The sequence below is a fragment of the Neofelis nebulosa genome, chromosome 10 (genome assembly GCF_028018385.1).
Source record: "Neofelis nebulosa isolate mNeoNeb1 chromosome 10, mNeoNeb1.pri, whole genome shotgun sequence".
Lineage (NCBI taxonomy): Eukaryota > Metazoa > Chordata > Mammalia > Carnivora > Felidae > Neofelis > Neofelis nebulosa.
Window position 1 is genome coordinate 28,704,628 of NC_080791.1, and position 20,800 is coordinate 28,725,427.

Genomic DNA, 20,800 nt, shown 5'->3' on the forward strand with positions numbered 1-20,800 from the left:
GCAAGACTGATATCCAGCAGTGACAGTTTGGACATCTAAACATGACCTTGGATGTGCCCAAAACCACAGCTGAAGCTATGCCAGCTTTTCAGTGTAGTATATCACAGGGGCCGCATAACCGTGCTGGAAATTGGCTGTGTTCAGAGCATTAGTGTATCTGCAAATGAACATCTTTGGCCCTGTACACACAGTGCGGTGTAGTGAGACTGCTTCGTTTCAGTCAATTTCCAATAATTAGACACTCACAGGAAGCCCACGAGTGTCCTCTAGGATTCATCTCAGAGAGGCTGTGAGATGCCCCATTGCGGGCATCAAAAACAATTATTCAAGCTGTGCAGAGGTTGCTGATCAGAATTTCCTGCACCACGGCTGACCATTCACCTGGTGTCTGGTCAAATTTTAGTTGCTAGAGGAGAAACTAACTAGGACTCTGCTTTTGGCTTTCCAGAGCAGATTGGTTGCAAGGAAGTTCTCTCCTTTAAAGTAATGGAAAACTGTTTCAAACAAGGGTCATTTCCTAGTGCCTACTTGCTCTGCAGCTCTCATTTCACCAGAAACCAGATGTCTAAATTAATGGCTTTCAAAAATGTGGTCTCCAGACCAGGGAGGGGCCCAGCAATCTGTATTTTATCAGGGTTTGCTGCTGATTGTATTGCACATTGAATTTAAATGTTATATAGGGCATATATATATATATATATATATATATGTGCTTATGAGGGCTTATGAGGACATTCAAGAACACCAAATTTGAAAACAAATAAAACTAGGTCTGAATTCTGGCTCTGAAGCTTAATACCACTGTTATTCTACTAAATTCAGGTATTTTTTTTTTCAATCTGGATATTTTTTTAACTCAATTTAACTCCATTTGTAAACTGGAATTAATAAGTGAATCTACCAGGTTTTTGAGATGATAAAGTAATCTATATAATAGGCTTCCATAGCACCGAGTATACAATAATATGTGTTCAGTAAATATTAGCCATGAATATGAAAGTCTATTTCTCTGCTTTGGATCCAAGCAAAATGTAGAGCAAGGACCACTCTTAAGGTAATAAAGACACATAACATCCCAGGTGTATTACTAGTAAAGTATCCTGTGGAGTGTGTTGTTCTTCAGGGATTTCAAAACACTGTGGTTCCAAATCCACATTTCAAGGGAGGCAACCTGAGAGGAAGAACATCAGGAATGTCTGCAGGGAACCTAAGGGAGGGGATGGCATCAGGCACTTCCTTGTTGGCCATGCTTCTCCACCTCTCATTTGCTCTCAGAGTATTCTAGGTATTGTCATCAAAGCCAAAGGAAGTCTTGAAGTGCATTCTAGACCAGCCCAAACTTCACATGTGTTATCTTACTAAAATGCACATTCTCATTCGTTGCATCTGAGGGAAGGGCAAAGTCTCTGCATTTCTACCAAGCTCCCAAGGGATGATGATCTGCTGGGTTTCTGACCACACTTTCACATAGTGAGGTGCTTAGCTGAGTGCTTCCCCAACCCTAGTGTACATGTTTCACCACTAGATTTATTTAACTTAAGGAATGCTCTAGAGCCATCAGCATTGGCATTATTTGGGAGACTACTAAAAGTTCAGAACTAAAAGTTCAGGAACCGCTCACCTCCAGGCCTACCAAGTCAGAATGTATGTTTTAATAAGATCCCAAGAAGCGTCATAAGCACAATAAAGTCTGAGATCAACTTAGGGTATGTATTTATTCACACATACCCCTGCATTCAGAAGGACCCTGCATGTGGTTAAATTCTCTGTTCTCAGTTTCTTGAAATTCTTAATAATTCTTGCACAAAGAGCTCTGCGTTTTCATTTTTTTTTTAAATTTTTTTTCACCGTTTTTTATTTATTTTTGGGACAGAGAGAGACAGAGCATGAACGGGGGAGGGGCAGATAGAGAGGGAGACACAGAATCGGAAACAGGCTCCAGGCTCCGAGCCATCAGCCCAGGGCCTGACGCGGGGCTCGAACTCACAGACCGCGAGATCGTGACCTGGCTGAAGTCGGACGCTTAACCGACTGCGCCACCCAGGCGCCCCTGCGTTTTCATTTTGTACAAAGCCCCCCAAATTATGTAGCTAGTCCTGGACACATGGCTCCATACCAGTGTTTTTCAAACTTTGGTAGGGATATTACCCAACTGGAATGTTGTTAGAATTCTTATTTCTGGATACCCAAAGCCTGAATCAGTAAGATAGCAGGTGAGACTAAAAACCTGGAACAAATCCCTCATGCAATTCTATGCAAGTGACCCATGTCCAATTCCAGAAATATTCCCTTGATCTTCCCTGGTAGGTAAGATCTTCCATCATTTACAACCTGCATTGTCTAGAAAACACAATGAACAACATAGAACTTGCCGGACACCAGAGCAAAGGTGTTTCTAGTTGAGCAGCTTTCCCCACAGGCACTTTCAGCAAGGCTCCCCACCTGTGCCTGAGTGGCCCTGCAATGATCCTGTGACATTTACACAAGTACAAGCAGAAAGGATGCACGGTACAGGATATCTCATCTTGAGAGGACCACCCGGGGAAGCTGGTGTGCTCAGTGGCAAATCTTAGTGTTTTTTTTGAGAATTCAGCGGAAGCAATCATCCTTCCCCACTGAACTCTCCCTTCCCTTGAACATTCTGAGGAGACCACGGGACCAGGAATTAGATGACCTGGCTGAGAGGTTTGTCACTTCCTAGCTCTCTAACCTGGGCAAGTCACCAGACCCTTCCAAATAGTGGAGTCCTGATCTTTAAAGTAGACAATGGGTAAGATCATCTACTTCACAGATTTGCTGCAAGAATCAAAAGAGACAGTGTGGATGTAAAAGCTTTTTGTACACTGCAAAGGAATATATAAATTTGAGGCATCATTATACATACTGAGCTACATTGCTATTTCCAGCATTATAGTTAGGATCAGGACACTATTTGTGAATTTCGCCCAAGGCCATAGAACATACTTGGTGTATTGAGAGAAGGAAATGAATACAGACAGAGAGATGTGATTAGGACTTGGCGAGAGAAGCTGGAAAATTTGAAAGTGTAAGGAAAGGGAAGGGAGCTTCCACAATTTGGGGACTCCAGATGCAAAAATAAAAAAGACAAAATCTATTTTTACATGTGCAAACAGTTTTGAGATTTTAGAAAATGTCTTTAGTCTCACAGTAATTGAACATTTCTGCCCCTGGGTATAATGAAGATGAATAGCAATGGTGGTGGTCCATATTTAGTTTTGACTTCAGAAGCCTTCTGTTAGAATTCACTATTCTGAGATAATGGTTAGGAGTCAAAATCTAGGTCTCTGATCTGGCATATATTATCTGTGTGACTTGGGAGAAATATTTAGTTTCTTTGTTCTTCCATTCCTTTTACCAACAGAACCTTGCTCATAGGGTTGTTATAAATATTGGATGACTTAGTACTCCCCAGATGCCTACATCATGGGAATCCTTAAGCAAAGGGCGAGCTATTGTGCTCAAAGGGCCTAGCCACTCTGGGTGTGGAAGATACCTCCAGTTGTAACTATTGAATAGTAATGACTATTGAAGTAGGCTTGTGCTTAGGTGGTTTAAGAGGCACTGGGCTGTTCAAGGCCCAGAAATCTCAAATAGTGTTCTGAGACAATAATCGTATAAGACTTCTGTTTCCCCGTCCCAGAAAATGCCAACCATGACAAATCAAGCAAGATATGCGTATGTGATGGTTCCCATTTCTCTCTGATCCCTGGACTTAACCGTCTGGTCTTCCCTCCAGGTGCACAATTGACAACCGGGTCACCCGGGTGGCCTGGCTAAACCGCAGCACCATCCTCTACGCTGGGAATGACAAGTGGTGCCTGGACCCACGTGTGGTCCTCCTGAGCAACACCCAAACCCAGTACAGCATCGAGATCCAGAACGTGGATGTGTATGACGAGGGCCCATACACGTGCTCTGTGCAGACGGACAACCACCCAAAGACCTCAAGGGTCCACCTCATTGTGCAAGGTAGGCGTCGCTTGGCTGGATGGTCTGGATGGATGGCTGGGAGAGCCTGTGTTGAACACTTTTTCTGTGATCTCCAGCAGAGATACATTCAGTTTGTTCCATCTGGCCAGGACAACAGGACAACTAACTGTCAGTTTGTGGTTAGAAGCTGAATTTTGAAGTAAGTTTTAGTGTTGAATAGGACTAGGATTTTTTTGTTTTTGTTTTTGTTCCAATAATATATCTTCTCAGAAAATTATCTTCTAATTATTGCTTTCCTTGGCTTTTTTTCTTCCCTTAAGTTTTTTTTGTTTTGTTTTGTTTTGTTTTGTTTTTTGTTTTTTGTTTTTTTTGTTTGTTTGTTTTTTTGGTTCCATCCAGTTCTAGGCCTGCTTTATTTTAAGACCAGTGTTTTAGCTCTTCTGGCACTTCACACGTGCCATACCCTGGAGCGGCCTTCAAGAAAGCGGAGTCCATCACCCACACTCTGAATGCCCACCTGAGACGTGTCCTTCACAGCCACCTCCATTGTCTCCAGCTTGCCTGTGTCTCTCATCTCCCAGCCCTGGGTTTCTGATGCCACATCTCCCTTTTAATAACCTGCATCTGATTCACTGTGTTTGGTGGCATCCCAAGTTCCTGCCCCCAGATTTTTAGGCCTATGTCAATGTTCTGGTTTTGCATCTCTCTTGGTTCTGCTCTGGATGAGTTTTTCAGGCCCTGGGAATGATGCCTACCTATTCCCCATGAAGCAGAACTGACCCTGGGGCATTCACATGACACTTTACCATGGTGGGCAGCTCTTAATTAGGGAGTAAGAGCTCAGAACCAGACTTGGTCTCTTTATGGCTGTGAGACTCAGATCAAGTTACTAACTGGACTTCAGGCTTTCCTTCTGTAAAATGGAATCAATGTTGTGAGCAGCTTGCTGAGGACTACACTTTACATAACACTTAGAAACAGGTCTACAGTGCTATTGAAGTGTTAGCTATTAATATATTTTTATTAAAAATATTTTTATATATTTTTGAAGAGAGAGAGAGAACAAGTGGGAGATAGTGGAGACAGAGGGAGATACAGAATCCAAAGCAGGCTTCAGGCTCCGAGCTGTCAGCATAGAGCCCGACCTGGGGCTTGAACCCATGAACCATGAGATCATGACCTGAGCTGAAGTCAGACACTAACCAACTGAGCTACCCAGGTGCCCCATCATTAATATATCTTTAAATACTGATATTGCATTTTAGCTTTTTAAAATTCTTTTACAGTGGGCCAAATTCCTCATTCTATGATCTCAGAAGCTTAAGCCCTGAGCAGTGTAGCCTGGCCCTTCTTTTTTTTTTTTTTTCCAATATATGAAATTTATTGTCAAATTGGTTTCCATACAACACCCAGTGCTCATCCCAAAAGGTGTCCCCCTCAATACCCATCACCCACCCTCCCCTCCCTCCCACCCCCCATCAACCCTCAGTTTGTTCTCAATTTTTAACAGTCTCTTATGCTTTGGCTCTCTCCCACTCTAACCTCTTTTTTTTTTTTTCCTTCCCCTCCCCCATGGGTTTCTGTTAAGTTTCTCAGGATTCACATAAGAGTGAAAGTATATGGTATCTGTCTTTCTCTGTATGTCTTATTTCACTTAGCATCACACTCTCCAGTTCCATCCACGTTGCTACAAAAGGCCATATTTCATTCTTTCTCATTGCCACGTAGTATTCCATTCTGTATATAAACCACAATTTCTTTATCCATTCATCAGTTGATGGACATTTAGGCTCTTTCCATAATTTGGCTATTGTTGCCTGGCCCTTCCGCTGGAGTTTCTTCCCCAGTTCGATTTTCAGTTCCCTCCATACAGCTGAATGCCATTTGGGGCAAGAAGCTCCTCTTGGGGAGGCACCTCCTGCCACTCTCTTGTCAGGGAGCCCAAGGAAAGGGGATGGACTTGGTCAGTAAACAAGGGCAGGAAAGTGACTGGAGAAGGAAGAACACAAAGGAGCTAGAGGTATGATGGGAACCCTAGCTGTGAGAAGGCAGGAGGCTGCCCACCCTGGGCTGCAGCCATGCGCAGTTGAAGGGTGAGGCGACGCGAGTGGGCATGAGACACAACCACCCAAGGGCACTGTGACACTGGCCCTGGGCAGGGGCTGCCAGGACAGCAGTGCCCTTCCTGCTGGGGCAGAGCTTGGCCACACCACGTTGTTCTTACTTATTTTTCTCTCTTCTAAAAAGAAATTGCGATGGCTTTTTCTATTATTGGTTCTCCAAATGAATCTTTTTCAAACGGCTGGATGCAAGCAGCATTTTTTTTTAAAGGAAATGGAATTTCATAGAAGGTATCAGTGTCTTACAAACAGCAGAATAAGTATCATTATATAAGATTTTTGTTTCAGGGTGTGTAAGTTTTTAATATAAAATACATTTTTATTATGGTGGATAGTTGGCAAAAAAAAAAAAAAAAGTTTGAAAATCATATTCGATGAGGAGGCCCGGCAACTGCTCCAGGGTCACCATCTGTAATCTCTGCCAAAGGGTGCTTCTGAAACCCCTCCCTGAAACCATGCTCCCCTTGCATCCCCACCTGTACACATGTATTGTCAAGAGCAGGATACCCAGCAATGGCAAGAGAAATCAGGAAATGCCCACTAGTACAGACATTCGCTTTATGGAGTAGGACCTTTATGGACCTGGAAAATGGAAGGAATAGTGAAAAATGCTGAAACCTCTCTGAAAATAAGGACCATGTTTTTGTCATTTGTTTTCCTTAAGCTCTCCCTCCCCCCCAACACACCCACCCACACACTTCTGCCCTAAATACCTGGGAGAGTACCTTATCCAAAGTGCACATTTAATAACTACTTTTTGAAGCAAATGGCTAAGCTTACAGTCCAGAGGTCTTATACAGGCTCAAAGACAGAAAGTGGAGTGCGTGTACGGGTGGAGACATAGGAGAGGTGAGGTGAAGGGGTCTACATCAATCTTCACTCATGTCCACACTAATGGAAAATGTCTAATCCCCAGCTAGGTGTTTACATCTGTGACTTGGCTAGGTGGCCTCTTAGCATGACACACCACCTCAAGTATTGGAATCTCATCTTGGGCTAATTTTCGAATGCTGATGGGTGTATTGATTTGGAAACAAGCTAGGTTAAAAAAGGCACTGGTCTTGTACACAGACTCAGCCCAAGCTAATCCGGTGTCGATATGCCTGGGCTGAGCATTATTGACACTTTAATGAATAGTGGACCATAGTTTTTCAGAGACAACCTGTCCCCCCTCCTAGAAGCAATCAGACAAACTAAATAGAGCCAGACTCCCCCATTTCTGTATTGGAAAGAGGATACATCACCATCCAGGATTAAAAAAAAAAAAGAAATATATTTATCTTGGGATCACTTATTGTAGTGAACATAAACCCTAATTCCCCTAGCAGGAGCTGACTGTCTGGATTTTGTTGAAGTTGCTATTCAACCCTGAACAGAACACTGCTGGAATGAAAGTCAGACATATTAAGTTTTCAGAATGGTATTACAATCATTAAACACTCACAGACACACACAGATGCACAGACGCACACACACAAGCTAGCAGCAGCAGGAAGAACTGAACTGATGGTCTGCCCATGAGTGTGTGTACTTATGCATATGCAGTCAGGTTCACATAAAAATAAACACACGTGGAAGGAAGGTAATGACATTTTCATAGTATCATGTGAACTGCTTAAGGTCTGGGATTATGTCTTTCCTCTTGTTATCAAATACCCTTTGTACCCCACCAGTTCTTTGTTCTGGATCTTTTGAGTTCCTGCTGACATCAGTGAAGCCACCTTTGCAAGTGTCTGAGCTTCAGAACTTCAGCCCTTTGTTATGCACTTATGAGTACTTTCATTTATTCATATGGTAAATAATTACTGAGAAACAACTCTGGTTACTGGTACCTTGCCCAACCACTTGCACAGGGAGATAAAAAGCCACCTTTGAAGAGTTAGTTCCCATTCAGGTGGAAATGGACTTCTGTGATGTTTGCCCAAGTCATCCCCAAGAATTCAGTTTCTAGAAGTATAGCTGCTGTTGACTGAATCCTGGGGTACGAACCTGCTCCAGACACTCCTGGAAACACCTGCAATGTGGGTCCTCTTACCCCCATGTAATCTGATTATATATTTTAATAGAATTCAGAAATGACATATATAGAAATCAGATTGGTCCTTTTATGTGGTAGCCAGATTTCCCCATGCTGCTAAGCACTGGTCTGTCTCAGCTCAAGAGCAGGGGTGAAGGGTTAGAGGCCTTTTCTTGGTTCGTGTTTGCCAGAACTTTAGCTGAGCGCATAATCTTCAATCCATCTTGTCCTCAGGACAACCTTTTATTGGTGGCAAGTTCTAGATGTGTGCATTTCCACTAGGATAGTTTTTAAATCTGTGGATAGCATTGCATATTCTTGTGGTAAAGGAAAAAGGGAAATGCTTAGATCCTTTCCTTTCTTTTTTTTTTTATGGGTTCGTCTCTTCTGTATATTGCTGTTGAACTGTATTTTCCCTTTCTATTTTGTTTTGTTTTTCTTTAAATGACATCTCTAGGGATGGGGCACCTGGGTGGCTCTGTCGGTTTAGTGTGCAACTCTTTATTTCAGCTTGGGTCATGATCTCTCAAAGGTTTGTGAGTTCGAGCCCTACATCAGGCACTGCACACACAGTGCAGAGCCTGCTTAGATTCTCTCTCTCTCCCTCTCTCTCTGCCCCTCCCCTGCTGTCTTTCGCAAAACAAATAAACTTTAAATTAATAAATATAGCTCTGGGGCTACCTAAATGCTCCAAAATCTTCCCTAGGCTGTTGGGACTGGGGATATTTTCTTAAGGTCTTGGCCAGGCTGGTCAAGCAGCTAGAACATGGACTGGGTCAGTCTAGCCTGGGCTGCAGAAGAGGGTCCCTGTAGTGGTCAGTATAGGGGGTTGGGAGAACAACTATTAAGTGAAGTCATGAGAAGCACCAGGCAGAGTTAAGGGTGAATATCAAAACACAGAGATCTCAGCCTCCATGGCCCAGAATGTTAGACCAGTCTGCAGGAAAAAGGTAATGGTTCTTTTGATTTGCATTGTCCAAGGTCAACATGGAGAAAGGAGCAGGATCGTAGTTGTACACAGAGAGTCCAGGTGATCAGGTGGGACATGTCTTCTAGGCAAGCCAGGAATAAAGGACAACTTTGACTAAGAAAGTGGCTCTAGGGGGCAGCATGGAAGGAGGATGAGGGAAAAGGCAGCAGGGGCTGGTGGTGAGAAGGGGGAGGGAACAGAACTGAATTAAGTACATACCTACCACAGTGGCTATTTAAAATTAAATGACTAAAACCAAATAAAATTTAAAATTTACTTCTTCAATCACACTGGTCACCTCAGGTGCTTAGTAGCCACATATGACCAGTGGCTGCTCTATCAAGTAGTATAGAAATAGAAAGAATATTCTATCATCTTAGAAAGTTCTTTTGGGCAGTGTTGTATGTGAGTACCATTATGGGCCAGCACATGTAAATGAAAGGTGGGTTTCATTGATTTGAGGGACCCGTTGTGGTATAGAAAAGAGAATTGGATTTTGTAGAGAACATGGAAATAGGAAAAGACAGAGGTCTTTTAAGACAAGAGAGAATTATTATAAAGATAGAGGACTGGAGTTCCTCTGTTAGCTGGGGCAGAGTAGAAAGCCCAGAGTCTGAAGATATATCCAAAGGAAAATAGACAGAATTTGGGGGTTGGTTACATGTGGGAATTGGTGGGGGAGTGGGCCAGGACATTGAGATTTTATCTGAGTGCTCTAGGGCAGGTTGATACTAACTCATCTAAACCCTCATGTGGTAAAGCATCATGTGTTGTGGAGCACTTCAGATCTTTGGACTTCTTAATTTTAAGATGGCTTGAATCCTCCATTCAATACGAGTTTGTGAAAAGTAAGAAATACCACCCACGTATTTTCACTTGGGCAGCCAGAACACAATCTTATAGGTCAGCGTGAGGGAGATCCATTTTAGATTTATTGAAATTTGGGTCTAATGATTTCCATCCCTTGACCTTAAGGTGTTCTGCTTTGTGAATGTAATTAATAAGCGCCTGCTTCTGGAGTCCAGCTGCATATTTTAACCCTTTTCCTCTCTTAAACCTGCTGCTTCTCAGGGTATCTAAAATACCTCCACCTCTGTCTGTATAGTTCTTTGAAAGAGACTGAATCATAGAGAGCACAGAGTGAATAAAACACTTTGTGGGACTGAACTGTTTGCTAAATTAAGGGCAATATGGAAGATATCTCAAAGCCCTCATCATTTCATAAGCACCCTTGCATGATGGCGCAGCACAGTGACCCTAGTGGTCTGCAGAACATAAGCAAAGATCTTTTTCATCCACACACAGAGGCCTGGGTCATACACCTGAAGGGCTTTAATCTCATTCAGAGACACATCTGCATGATGCGAGTGTTAGCATATAGTGCTTATAAAACAGGGGTAGTACTTTAATAGCGATAATAATAAAAAAATAATAATAACTAATAAAACTTTTGGTCTCTATCAGTTTCCAAGGCCCTTTCTAGGTCTCTCTTTTGTCACTGGAACATCTAATCACCCCCTCCCTTTTGTTTGGTGTAAATGAGTTTTCCAGTTTCTTGCTAAACAGAATTAATCTGAAAATCCCTGCTATTGTTTGATAGTTAATTACCTGCCTTTTGGAGTCAAACATCTCTGAAGCTCACGAAAGGGAGGAAACACTGTCTTTGGAATGGGGCAGAAATGAGAGAAAGAATCCAGAATGTTGTTGTCATTCCCTGTGTTAGTAGAATTCCAGAGAGAAAGGGCCTAGGCCAGGGAGATAGTACAGGCAGGTAACTTGAAAAAGATAGAGCTTGGGCGGTACAAGCCCTTCATTTACCTTTTATCTTCCTGTTCTGGGCCCTCTCCTCTTACCCACTGATATGTATAATTGTGCTGCTTTCCAAACCTGAATAATTAATTGACCTTGTCAAACCAAACTCATTATTATGATTAAGGTAACAGGAACAATAGCTTTTAATTTCTGGACACCTATGCCCCATAGACCATCCCCCCACCCCCACCCCACTCTGAAACTCTACAAAAGGAAATTTGAAGCACAACATTTCAAACTGAACAATGTGCTGTAATCCTTACACTGAAAACAAAGATTTCTGTCTCTCCAGCCACATCACCTAGAAAGCACCATGCCTTCCTGGCACTGCAAGAATCCCATAGCATTGAGAAGACCTTTGTACCAACTAATTTTCATTTGGGCTGCAGCTTTCCCAGCCTGTTTTGGAGGGAAACATCACCATCCAGTTCTGAATCAACAGAAGTCACCTTCTGAGTACATCTGTGTTCTTTGGGTTTCAATAGCCCTGTGTGACAATAGGTCACATTTGCCATCCCAAACTGTTTTCCAAATTATCTTTCCTCTCTCTGAAATGGATGAACATGAACATTCAGTCTGATCATAAGACTGTGCATCTGAATTCAACAGAACTTTAAAAAAGTCAGGAAATTAAATCCCACCACAAAATTAGAGTGATCCTCAAAGTACCCTGGAGAATGACAAGGAAGTAGGGCATTTTACCTGAAATTGATTTACAGAATTTAGACAGCATGCAAATGAAGCATTTCTGTTCTAGCTGGTGAGTTCTTAAATTTCTTCATGCAGTTACTGACAATGGATGGGCTGAAGAGTCTCTTAGACTAAAGAAATCTGAGAAGATTGCTGTAATGAAAGTCATATTGGTTTAATAATGGCATTTTCTGTGCCTTCTGGAATGGCTGGGAGGGGCCTCCCCTTTTGGAAGCAGTTTGGAAAACTTGATATTTGCCTCCTGGTGTTTCCTGGTCACATCAGTAAATAAAAATAGGGTTGCCCTGTCCAAACCCTTCACACCATTCATGGCTCTGAGGAAGCAGAAAGTTCAGGAAGCCTGACCCTATTGCTTCACTGAAAATACTTACAGGAGTCACACAACATCCCTCCAGGTAAGCAGCTAGGGCTCCCGCAGGAGGGTCTTTAAGCGACCACAGAATTCTTATCCCTGACATGGTTAATCCCAGAGAGTCTGAGCTGCCTCGGATTCTAATAGTATAGTGATTGGGATTCCTCATGGATCTGATATATCCCTGCAGCCTCCACATAAGACATACATTTTATTTGAGGAGAAGGGCAAACAAACATTAGATCTGAATGAGTAGCCCTTTTAAAGTACATTCCTATATATCTTCATTCCCACATGAGAAGCTTCCAGTAGTCCAAGCTGAACTTGAGACAAGTAGTCCTACTTAAGGATTGCATGATGCCTCCTTATTGTCTCACGACCCACTGATATGGATCTGGCTAATCCCATAATATGTTTGAAACATTCCTCATACAACATTCCTAAAGGTTTTGCCATTAGAAAGTGTTATCAAGGCCAGGATCACAGATCTGAATACCATGGCTGTTGCCAGAGGACTCTTAAGTACTTGAAAGACTTAAAAGCCTCCAACAATTCTTTAGTTTTTGCTAAAATTGAAATACCTAGCTTTTTAGGGCATGAGAAGAAGTTAGTGACTATGTGTCTCAGTCCATCTGTTGTCAGATTGAGAGATGTCAACCGAAACTTTTCAATTCCATTTACCAGTATTTTGAAGTTAGGCACTGGGGACACAACAACTCAGAGTTCCTGCCCTGTCTAGCAGAAGGCACCCCTATACTTACAAATAACTCTCTTCTACAGTAACAGAGGTTAAGATGCTCATGTATATAAATGCTTTTAATACACTGAGAGGGAGTAATTGAATTTATCTGCAAGACTAGGCAAAACTGCATGGTTACATTTCAGCAACCCCCTCAATGGTGAATAGGAATTTTTAGGTCAGGAGAGAAGACATCACTTTTCTTCCTCAAGGAAAGTTCCGTTAAGAAGAAAGTTGTTCTGGCAAAAGGACGAATATCTACAAGTCTATCAGTAGGATAGAAAATCACAAGCACCAGGGTCAATAAACCTCAGTAGGAAGAGAGAAGTATCAGAATAAAGGAATATATACAAGCCCAACGAGTTCTTTGTCCCTTGCATGGTAAAGATACAAAGGGGGAATGTTGCCGAAACCTCTTCTACCAACAAGTCAGTTTTTAAAACACTAAAATGTATGTTGTATAAACATTGCAGTTATAACAATGATTCTTTTTCCATAGTAAAGTTAAACTACATTTCTCTGTACACCAGTAAGTAGAGTACACAACACTAAGACTCTTTGCTCTCCCCTCTTGGTGATTTTACCAGAGAGGGTAAGGATGCTGCTAAGGATAAAAGTGAGCTGCAAGGGGCCCACACCTTTGGGACCTGGGAGACTGGTTCCTTGCCAGCAGCCTCCTCTCACGGGTACCTGAGAGCCCACTGCATGCAGGTGAAGGAGTCTCAGACTTTCAGATGTATCCAGGCTAACTTAGGCTTTAAGGAGTCACCACTTGGCATGTATCTTAACACCTCTATTCCTGCCGAACAGCATCTGTGGTAAATTAGTGTCTGATGGTAAAAATCTAATTGGTTTCTGCTGGAGATGGGCTCAGTGGTGAAATGCTCCTGGAGTTGCCAGAGCACAGTGTTTTTCTTTTGAGAGATCTTCATTTCATGTCATTTGAGAAAGAATTTATTGATTTAAAATTAGGACAGTTTAATTTGGTGGCATGTTTTCTTTATGTCTCAATTATATATTCATGTCTTTGTGGTAAACTCAGCTGGTGGGGGGATTAAGAATTCAAAATAGAGGATTTTCACTTGGCAAATAGTGCTTTCTACTGTGATTAATTGGGAGTCTGCACAATGAACCCGGTGTTGGCTCCATTGGGGATTGAATAGCTTAGTAGGAAGAAGGAAATTTCAGGATTTAGGAATCCTGGATTCCAGTCCGAATCTTGACAATAAGTACCTGGAGGAATGACCTACTTCTTTAATCTATTTCAGATTAGATGCACTTTGTAGGAATATTTTGATATATCACATAATCTAATTTGGAGAAAGTTACCAAATAAAAGGCTGCCAAATGCCATTTTCATATTAAAATCCTTCATTTGTGTAACTATTTATGAATAGTAAATGTTGCCAAGCTTTTGTGTCCATTTGTCTTGTTTTGATTTCTTTAAACAGATCCACTCTTCTGTACCAAGGATGCATCTGTGTTCTGTTGCTGGTGTGGGTCCTCCTTCCCAAGAATCTGCTTGGATTACATCCCCGTTCCCCACCCTTGTTCTGTCTGTTGAACTCCAGTGTTCCTGGTTTTCTGACCTTCTGGCCTGGTGATGTTCCTGTGCTGTCTTGCCCTCATCCCCTTTGCTCTCATAATTCAATTAGACTTGTTTTATTGTGGTCTCATTGTGCTCTGAATCTAGATTTCAAACAGGGGTTCTCATACTAACACTGCCCCACACTCCAAGGACTCAAGCCAGCCTAGCCCTTTCTTCCCCCCTGAGAAAGGCAGATCAGACATTTTGGTTTTCTTTTTTCCCTTTCATGCACATGTAGACCACCATGAGTGAAGTACGGAAATATAGGTTGAGACAGATACAAAGACGAAAGAGACCAGTTCCTCCCATCAGGATATATGGTGGGGGTTGGGACAGATGGTAAAGTTTGAAAGGAGGGGCTGCTAGGATTGAGCCATTCACAGGAATCCCAGGACTGAGAGCCAGGTGCCTTCCCAAGCTTGGGGGCAGGGTGTGAGTGTGTGGGAAGGCCACACAAAGAGAAGTGTTTGGAAATGGACAATCTAGCATTTCAGATCCTGGCTATGAAAAGGAAAATAATTAGTGAGTTTTCACACACCCACTCAGCCCTCCATCACCCACCCTTTTTCCACTCACAGGCAGAGTTATTTTTTTTAAACCTGTATTGGATGGTACCTCAAGGACTTAACATAAGAGAACTAGTTTTTTTATCAAGACCTATAAGTCCCTGAGATGAGCCTCCTCCACTCCTGGCTCACGCTGTGCTCCTGCCTCCCATGCTCATTTGATTTTATTTTACTTATCTTGTTCTTTCTGGTCATGGGCCCTTTCTACATTCCCTCTCCTCTGACTTGCATTCTCTTCCTCTTTTCACTCAGCAAATCCTATTTATCCTTCAAGCATGAACTTGAACTTCATTTCTTTAGGGATGCTTTTTCAGACCTGCCTGTCTTGCATTAACTCCTCCCCTTTCCCCAGGATTCAGAGCCATGCTATTCTTTGTGTTTCTCGGCACAATTATAATTTCACATTTGTTTGATCACTTGGCTATGTCTGTTTTGCCAGTAGACTATGAGTCTCCTGAAGGCAAGGGGCCCATCTCTTTTTGCACCTTGTCTCAAAAGTCTGGAAATTAATAGGGCCTCAGAGGTTACTGGTTGGATAATGAGTGGATCTGTAAAGTTTCTTTTCTTTTTTTTCTTTTTTTTTTATAACGTTTATTTTTGAGACAGAGAGAGACAGAGAACGAAGGGGGGGAGGGCAGAGAGAGAGGGAGACACAGAATTGGAAGCAGGCTCCATGCTCTGAGCCATCAGCCCAGAGCCCGACCCAGGGCTCGAACCCACGGACCGCGAGATCGTGACCTGAGCCGAAGTCGGACGCTTAACCGACTGAGCCACCCAGGCGCCCCTGTAAAGTTTCTTTTCTTATTATTAAGCAGAACAATTCATTTTGTGTTGGGACTGGCCATGGAAGGCTGAATAAGAGCCACCCCAATGTATCAGATTCTAATCCTTGGAATTGTAAATGATACCTTATATGATGACATCTTTGCAGATTTGAGGAAGAGTTTGAGATATGGAGATTGTCCTGGATTAGCCAGGTGGGTCCTAAATATAGTCACATGTATACTTATAGGAAGGAAGCAAAGGGGAATTTGATACACACACACACAGAAGAGAAAGCAACGTGAAAATGAACCAGAGAGAGTCAAAGTTGCTGGCCTTGAAGCCTGGATGGATGTGGCTACGGGCCTAGGAATGTCAGCAACCAGCAGAAGCTTAAAGAGGTGAAGAACTGACTCCCCACTAAAGCATCCAAAGGAAGCACGGCCCTGCTGTCACTTTTACAGATTCTGATCTTCTGATCAGTCCTTCCAGTTGCTTGTCAGATCATTCAGGGTAGAACCCAAATGATCCTAAACCCAAATGTGGCCTAAAAGGTCCTATGCTGTGTGGCCCCTGACATCTCTCTGGCCTATGCTCCTAAAACACTCTTTGTTAACCTATTTCCATGATGTTCTTGAATCAGGGATACACCTCTGTCTGGACCTTTATAGCTTCCTATGCTGGCACCCCATGCCAGGTGTCCCTTGGGGCTCTACTCTCAAAGGTCACCGTACGGGAGAGGCCTCTCTGACCACCTGTATGGCAGTGAACTCCTCACCTCCCCAAGTTACTCCCTGGGACTTTTCTGATGTGTTTTCATTTATTACATTATAAATATTTACATGTTTAAGATCTGTTGTCTGTTTCACTGCAGGAGAACACAAGCTCCATGACAGCAGGGAGTTGACCTGCCTTGTTCACTGTTGTACCCAAGTGCCTAGAACAGGGTTTGGTGCATAGTAGGCACTCAGTAAATATCTATTGAATAAATAAGTGAATGAAAACTTGAAAAGCAGAGCCTTCCATTAAGTTAAATGTATCTATTTTAAAAATTTTTTTAACGTTTATTTATTTTTGAGACAGAGAGAGACAGAGCATGAACAGGGGAGGGGCAGAGAGAGAGGGAGACACAGAATCAGAAACAGGCTCCAGGCTCTGAGCTGTCGGCACAGAGCCGGACGCGGGGCTCGAACCCACGGACCGCGAGATCGTGACCTGAGCCGAAGTCGGACGCTTCACCGACCGAGCCACCCAGGCGCCCCTAAATGTATCTATTTTTATTTTTTCCCCAGTGTTTATTCTGTCTCTTTGCTTGAGTGAGAAAGTCTGAACTTTTCTGTTATTTCTACCAAAATGATTCTCAGACCAGGTGACATTAAACTAACTTTAATAGGGTGGATTTTTCTGGGGCACCTGGGTGGCTCGGTTGGTTAAGCATCCAACTTCGGCTCAGGTCATGATCTCACAAGTTGGGAGTTTGAGCCTTGTGTCAGGCTCTGTGCTGACAGCTCAGAACCTGGAGCCTGCTTCAGATTCTGTGTCTCCCTCTCTCTCTACCTCCCCCCATTCTTGCTCTCTCTCTCTCTCTGTCTCTCAAAAATAAATATATATTTTTTAAATAGGGTGCATTTTCTTAGCAAAGTAAAGAAGAAGCTAGTGGTGCAGACTGAAGGAATAACACAGGAAGGAACTGAGAGACCTGAGTGTGGGTTGCTCCTTGTAGCAGGCTGCAGAAAAAACATGAGTTGTGAGGAAGTGGCCCCAAGTGTCTCTCTGAGGAGAGGACCAACTCTCCAGCAACCCAAGAAGTTCAGATTTCACTATGGAGGAATGGGGAATCAGAGGAAAGTTTGAAGCAACGAAATTACATGAGTTCTATTTTAAAAAAAGACTTTGGCATCAGAATGGGGAGTTGATTGGAGGGGGAGTTTTGAGGCAGGGACACTGATAGAGAATGATAACATGGTTTGTATCATGTTATGCTGTGTCCTTGGCCTGGAGAGATTCCCTCTCTTCTTAAGAAGTTACACAAATAGCACATTAGAGCAGCTGGTAGAGGCTAGATCGGTGTACACACACACTAAGAGTAGGCTGGGCTCAGTTTTCTGGATGGTCCTATTCCAAAGATACATGTATTCTTCTCAACGTGTGACTGGTTAAGGTTGAAAGTAAAAGAAACTTAATGTTTTCATCTTTGGTAAAGTCTTGGGGTTTTGTATGTATAAATAAGTGGGGGGGGGGAGAAGGCTGTACCATGTTTTGTTTCAGTTTGGAATCCTGAGAATATGGCTTTCAACTTATTGAAATGAAACCTGATCACCCAAGAGGAGATAAGGTGTACACCAGCCCATGACGAAAGCTTAAAATAAGACAGGATAGGAGAGAATCAAGCAACAGAAGGGCCTTTTAAACAGGAGAAGATATTTGAAAATAGAATAGCAGATTCAGAGAATGCCAAATCATGAGATACCAGAAACTGCCTGTCAGCCCACCCTGATGTCTGCCTCAGACTCTCATGAGGAACTTTCTAGGAAAAGAAAGTAATAAGAAGAATGTTGTCTTTCCCCAGACCAACTGAACCTGAATCGCTTTGGTGGAGGTGTGGGTGGAGAACCTTGTGTAGCTGGGTTTGGGAGTTACAGGTAAGGACACAGTGGATCCAAGAGCCAGAGGCAACTAAAAGTCAATTTGATAAGACTTTTTTTTTTTTTAATATTTACTTTTTAGAGAGAGGGTGAGAGTAAGTTGGGGAGAGGCAAAGAGAGAGGGAGACAGAATTTGAAGCAGTCTCCAGGATCTGAGCTGTCAGCACAGAGCCCAATGCAGCACTTGAACACATGAGCTATGAGATCATGACCTGAGCCAAAGTCAGATGCTTAACTGTGAGCAACCCAGGCACCCTGAGAACACTTTTTTAAATATAAAATCCTAAATTGTGTTCATGCTCATTAGTAGGAATTGTGTCAAATCGGGTAAGTGGGTGTGCTCTGTTTCTAATTACAGTGTATCTTTCATCTTCCTGAGTGTGATGCTGTATTGTTGTTAAAATGAAAATTAGGAAGCAGAGTCATAAAGAAGAGTGATTCCCCTAAGTGGGTCACCATAGTCTTGACTATATTCCCCTACATTGTTTTAAAATAGTTTCTCAAGAGTTATTAGACTGCCGGCCTTCATTGCTATATCCTAAGACATCTGCAGCCCTCCCTTTTCTCTCTTTAGGCAACATATAGTCTGCTCAGTACTCAGTGAAGGCATATTCAGCCTCTTCTGAAGCTCAAATGGCTATTTTTCCTATAGCCAGAATTCACAGGACCTAGATTCAAGTGGCAGAAATGGCAGTGACACTATTCACTATCCTCCCTAGTGACCCAATAGCCAAATGTTTGCCTCCTGTCCCCTCAACTTTATGATCTTCTGGTCTAGAGACCTTAGTTCCAAAGGGAGGAATGCTTGCAACAGGAGAAACAAGATTCCATTGAATTGGAAGTTGAGACCACAACCTGGCCACTTTGGGCTCCTCATGCCTCTGAATCAACAGGCAAGGAGGGAAGTAATGGTACTGACTAGGGAGGTTCATCCTGACTACCAAGGGGAAATTCAAAACAGGGGTAGAGAAGAGTATGTTGGGAATACAGAGGTCCCTTAGGGCATCTCTTAGTATTATCATACTCTGTGACTAAGCTAAGGGAAAACCAACAATCCAATCTAGGCAGGACTAAGAGACTGCAGAGCCCAGACCTTTCAGGAATAAAAGATTGGCTACCCTGTAAAGTCAAGAACCAACAGCAGCTGAGATGCTTGCTACAACAAAGGGAATTCAGAGTAGTTAGTAGAAGAAGGTAGTTATAAATAGAAGCTACAAGCACAGGGCCAGTTACAGAAATGAGGACTCTGTCTTGAGTATTTCAATAGCTTCTCTCTATTTTGTTATAAATACTTTCGTATGTGTATATACATATATTAAACAAACATCTTTGTTTTCTTTCCTTTCTTATTCCCTTATCATATAACATAAGATGTATTGACTTTCTGTGAATTTTACATCATAGTATTTAAGTTACAGGCTATTAGAAGAGCAAACATTACTCAAGGACTTTATTTCCTCTTCTAGGGAAGGGATTAGTACATCTTCAGTTGTATGCAAGATAGTTGTATCATGCTAAGTGGATTATATAACCTTGTTATTGTCTTCATCTGGAGATTAATTGTAATTTAAGGAAATGGAATGGGTATCAAGTTGCTAGGGGTAGACTTGTGATTGATAATTTTATGTGTCAATGTGACTTGGCAAAGGGATGCCCAGATAGCTGGGAAGACATTATTTCTAGATATGTCTGTGAAGGTGTTTCCATAAGAGATCAACATTTGAATCAGTAGACTGAGTAAAGCAAATTTCCTTCACCAATGCAGATGTGGATCCTCCAATCCATTGAAGGCCCAATTATAATGAAAGCCAGAGAAAGGGTGAATTTGCTCTTTGCTTGAACCAGTACATCCATCTTCTCCTGCCCTCAGACGTTGGCCTCCTGATTCTCAGGCCTTCAGTCAAGGATTAGATTACACTGCTGGTTTTTCTCATCCTCCAGCTTGAAAATGGCAGATTATCAAACTTCTCACCCTCCATAACTGCATGAGACAATTCCTATTATATATATATAATCTCCTCTTAGCTCTGTTCCTCTAGAGAAACCTGACTAATACAGATGACAAGTGAGTTTTTCATGCTAAAAATCTTCCTCAGATTTAGAATAAGTTTAGCCCTATAGGTGATAGCTAATGGTACTGAGAAATGTAGGTAAACATAGCACATAGCACTCAGAAAAACAGGAAGCCCACTGGCCTAGCAAGCGAGGGTGAACTGAAATAGAGTCATTACTATCTGTCCCACCAAACACACAGCAACTCTGGCCTCACCTTTCTGCTCAGAGGCTGGATGAAGAAAGAAGTATTTATCACATAAACTTTGCTCCTTCCTTCATTCACTATTCAAATATTCATTGAGTTCCTACTGTGAGCTACATATCATGCTGAACTCTGAGGGTAGAACACAAATACCAGATACTTGTCTCCAAAGAAATAACATTCTAGTGGATGACAAGAGAAGTCATAGTTCTTCTGTTGCCATTCAAGAAGTACATAGTTCATTGTAAAACAGGCAGAGAGTCGGGTCAAGTGCCATGTCTGTGGCACTCAAACATGTTGTGTCTGTGTG

The 20,800-nt window shown here is 42.4% G+C and overlaps 1 protein-coding gene across 6 annotated transcripts in view; it reads left to right on the forward strand.

The window, feature by feature from the left end:
* The window catches only part of NTM (neurotrimin), a 946,316-nt gene that overhangs the window by 770,988 nt on the left and 154,528 nt on the right, over positions 1-20,800 (forward strand). For all 6 annotated transcript variants that reach the window (XM_058687340.1, XM_058687346.1, XM_058687341.1 and 3 more), the window contains one exon: positions 3,758-3,990. In XM_058687340.1, coding sequence (XP_058543323.1) covers positions 3,758-3,990 — 233 coding nt within the window. The remainder of the gene's footprint in view (positions 1-3,757; positions 3,991-20,800) is intronic.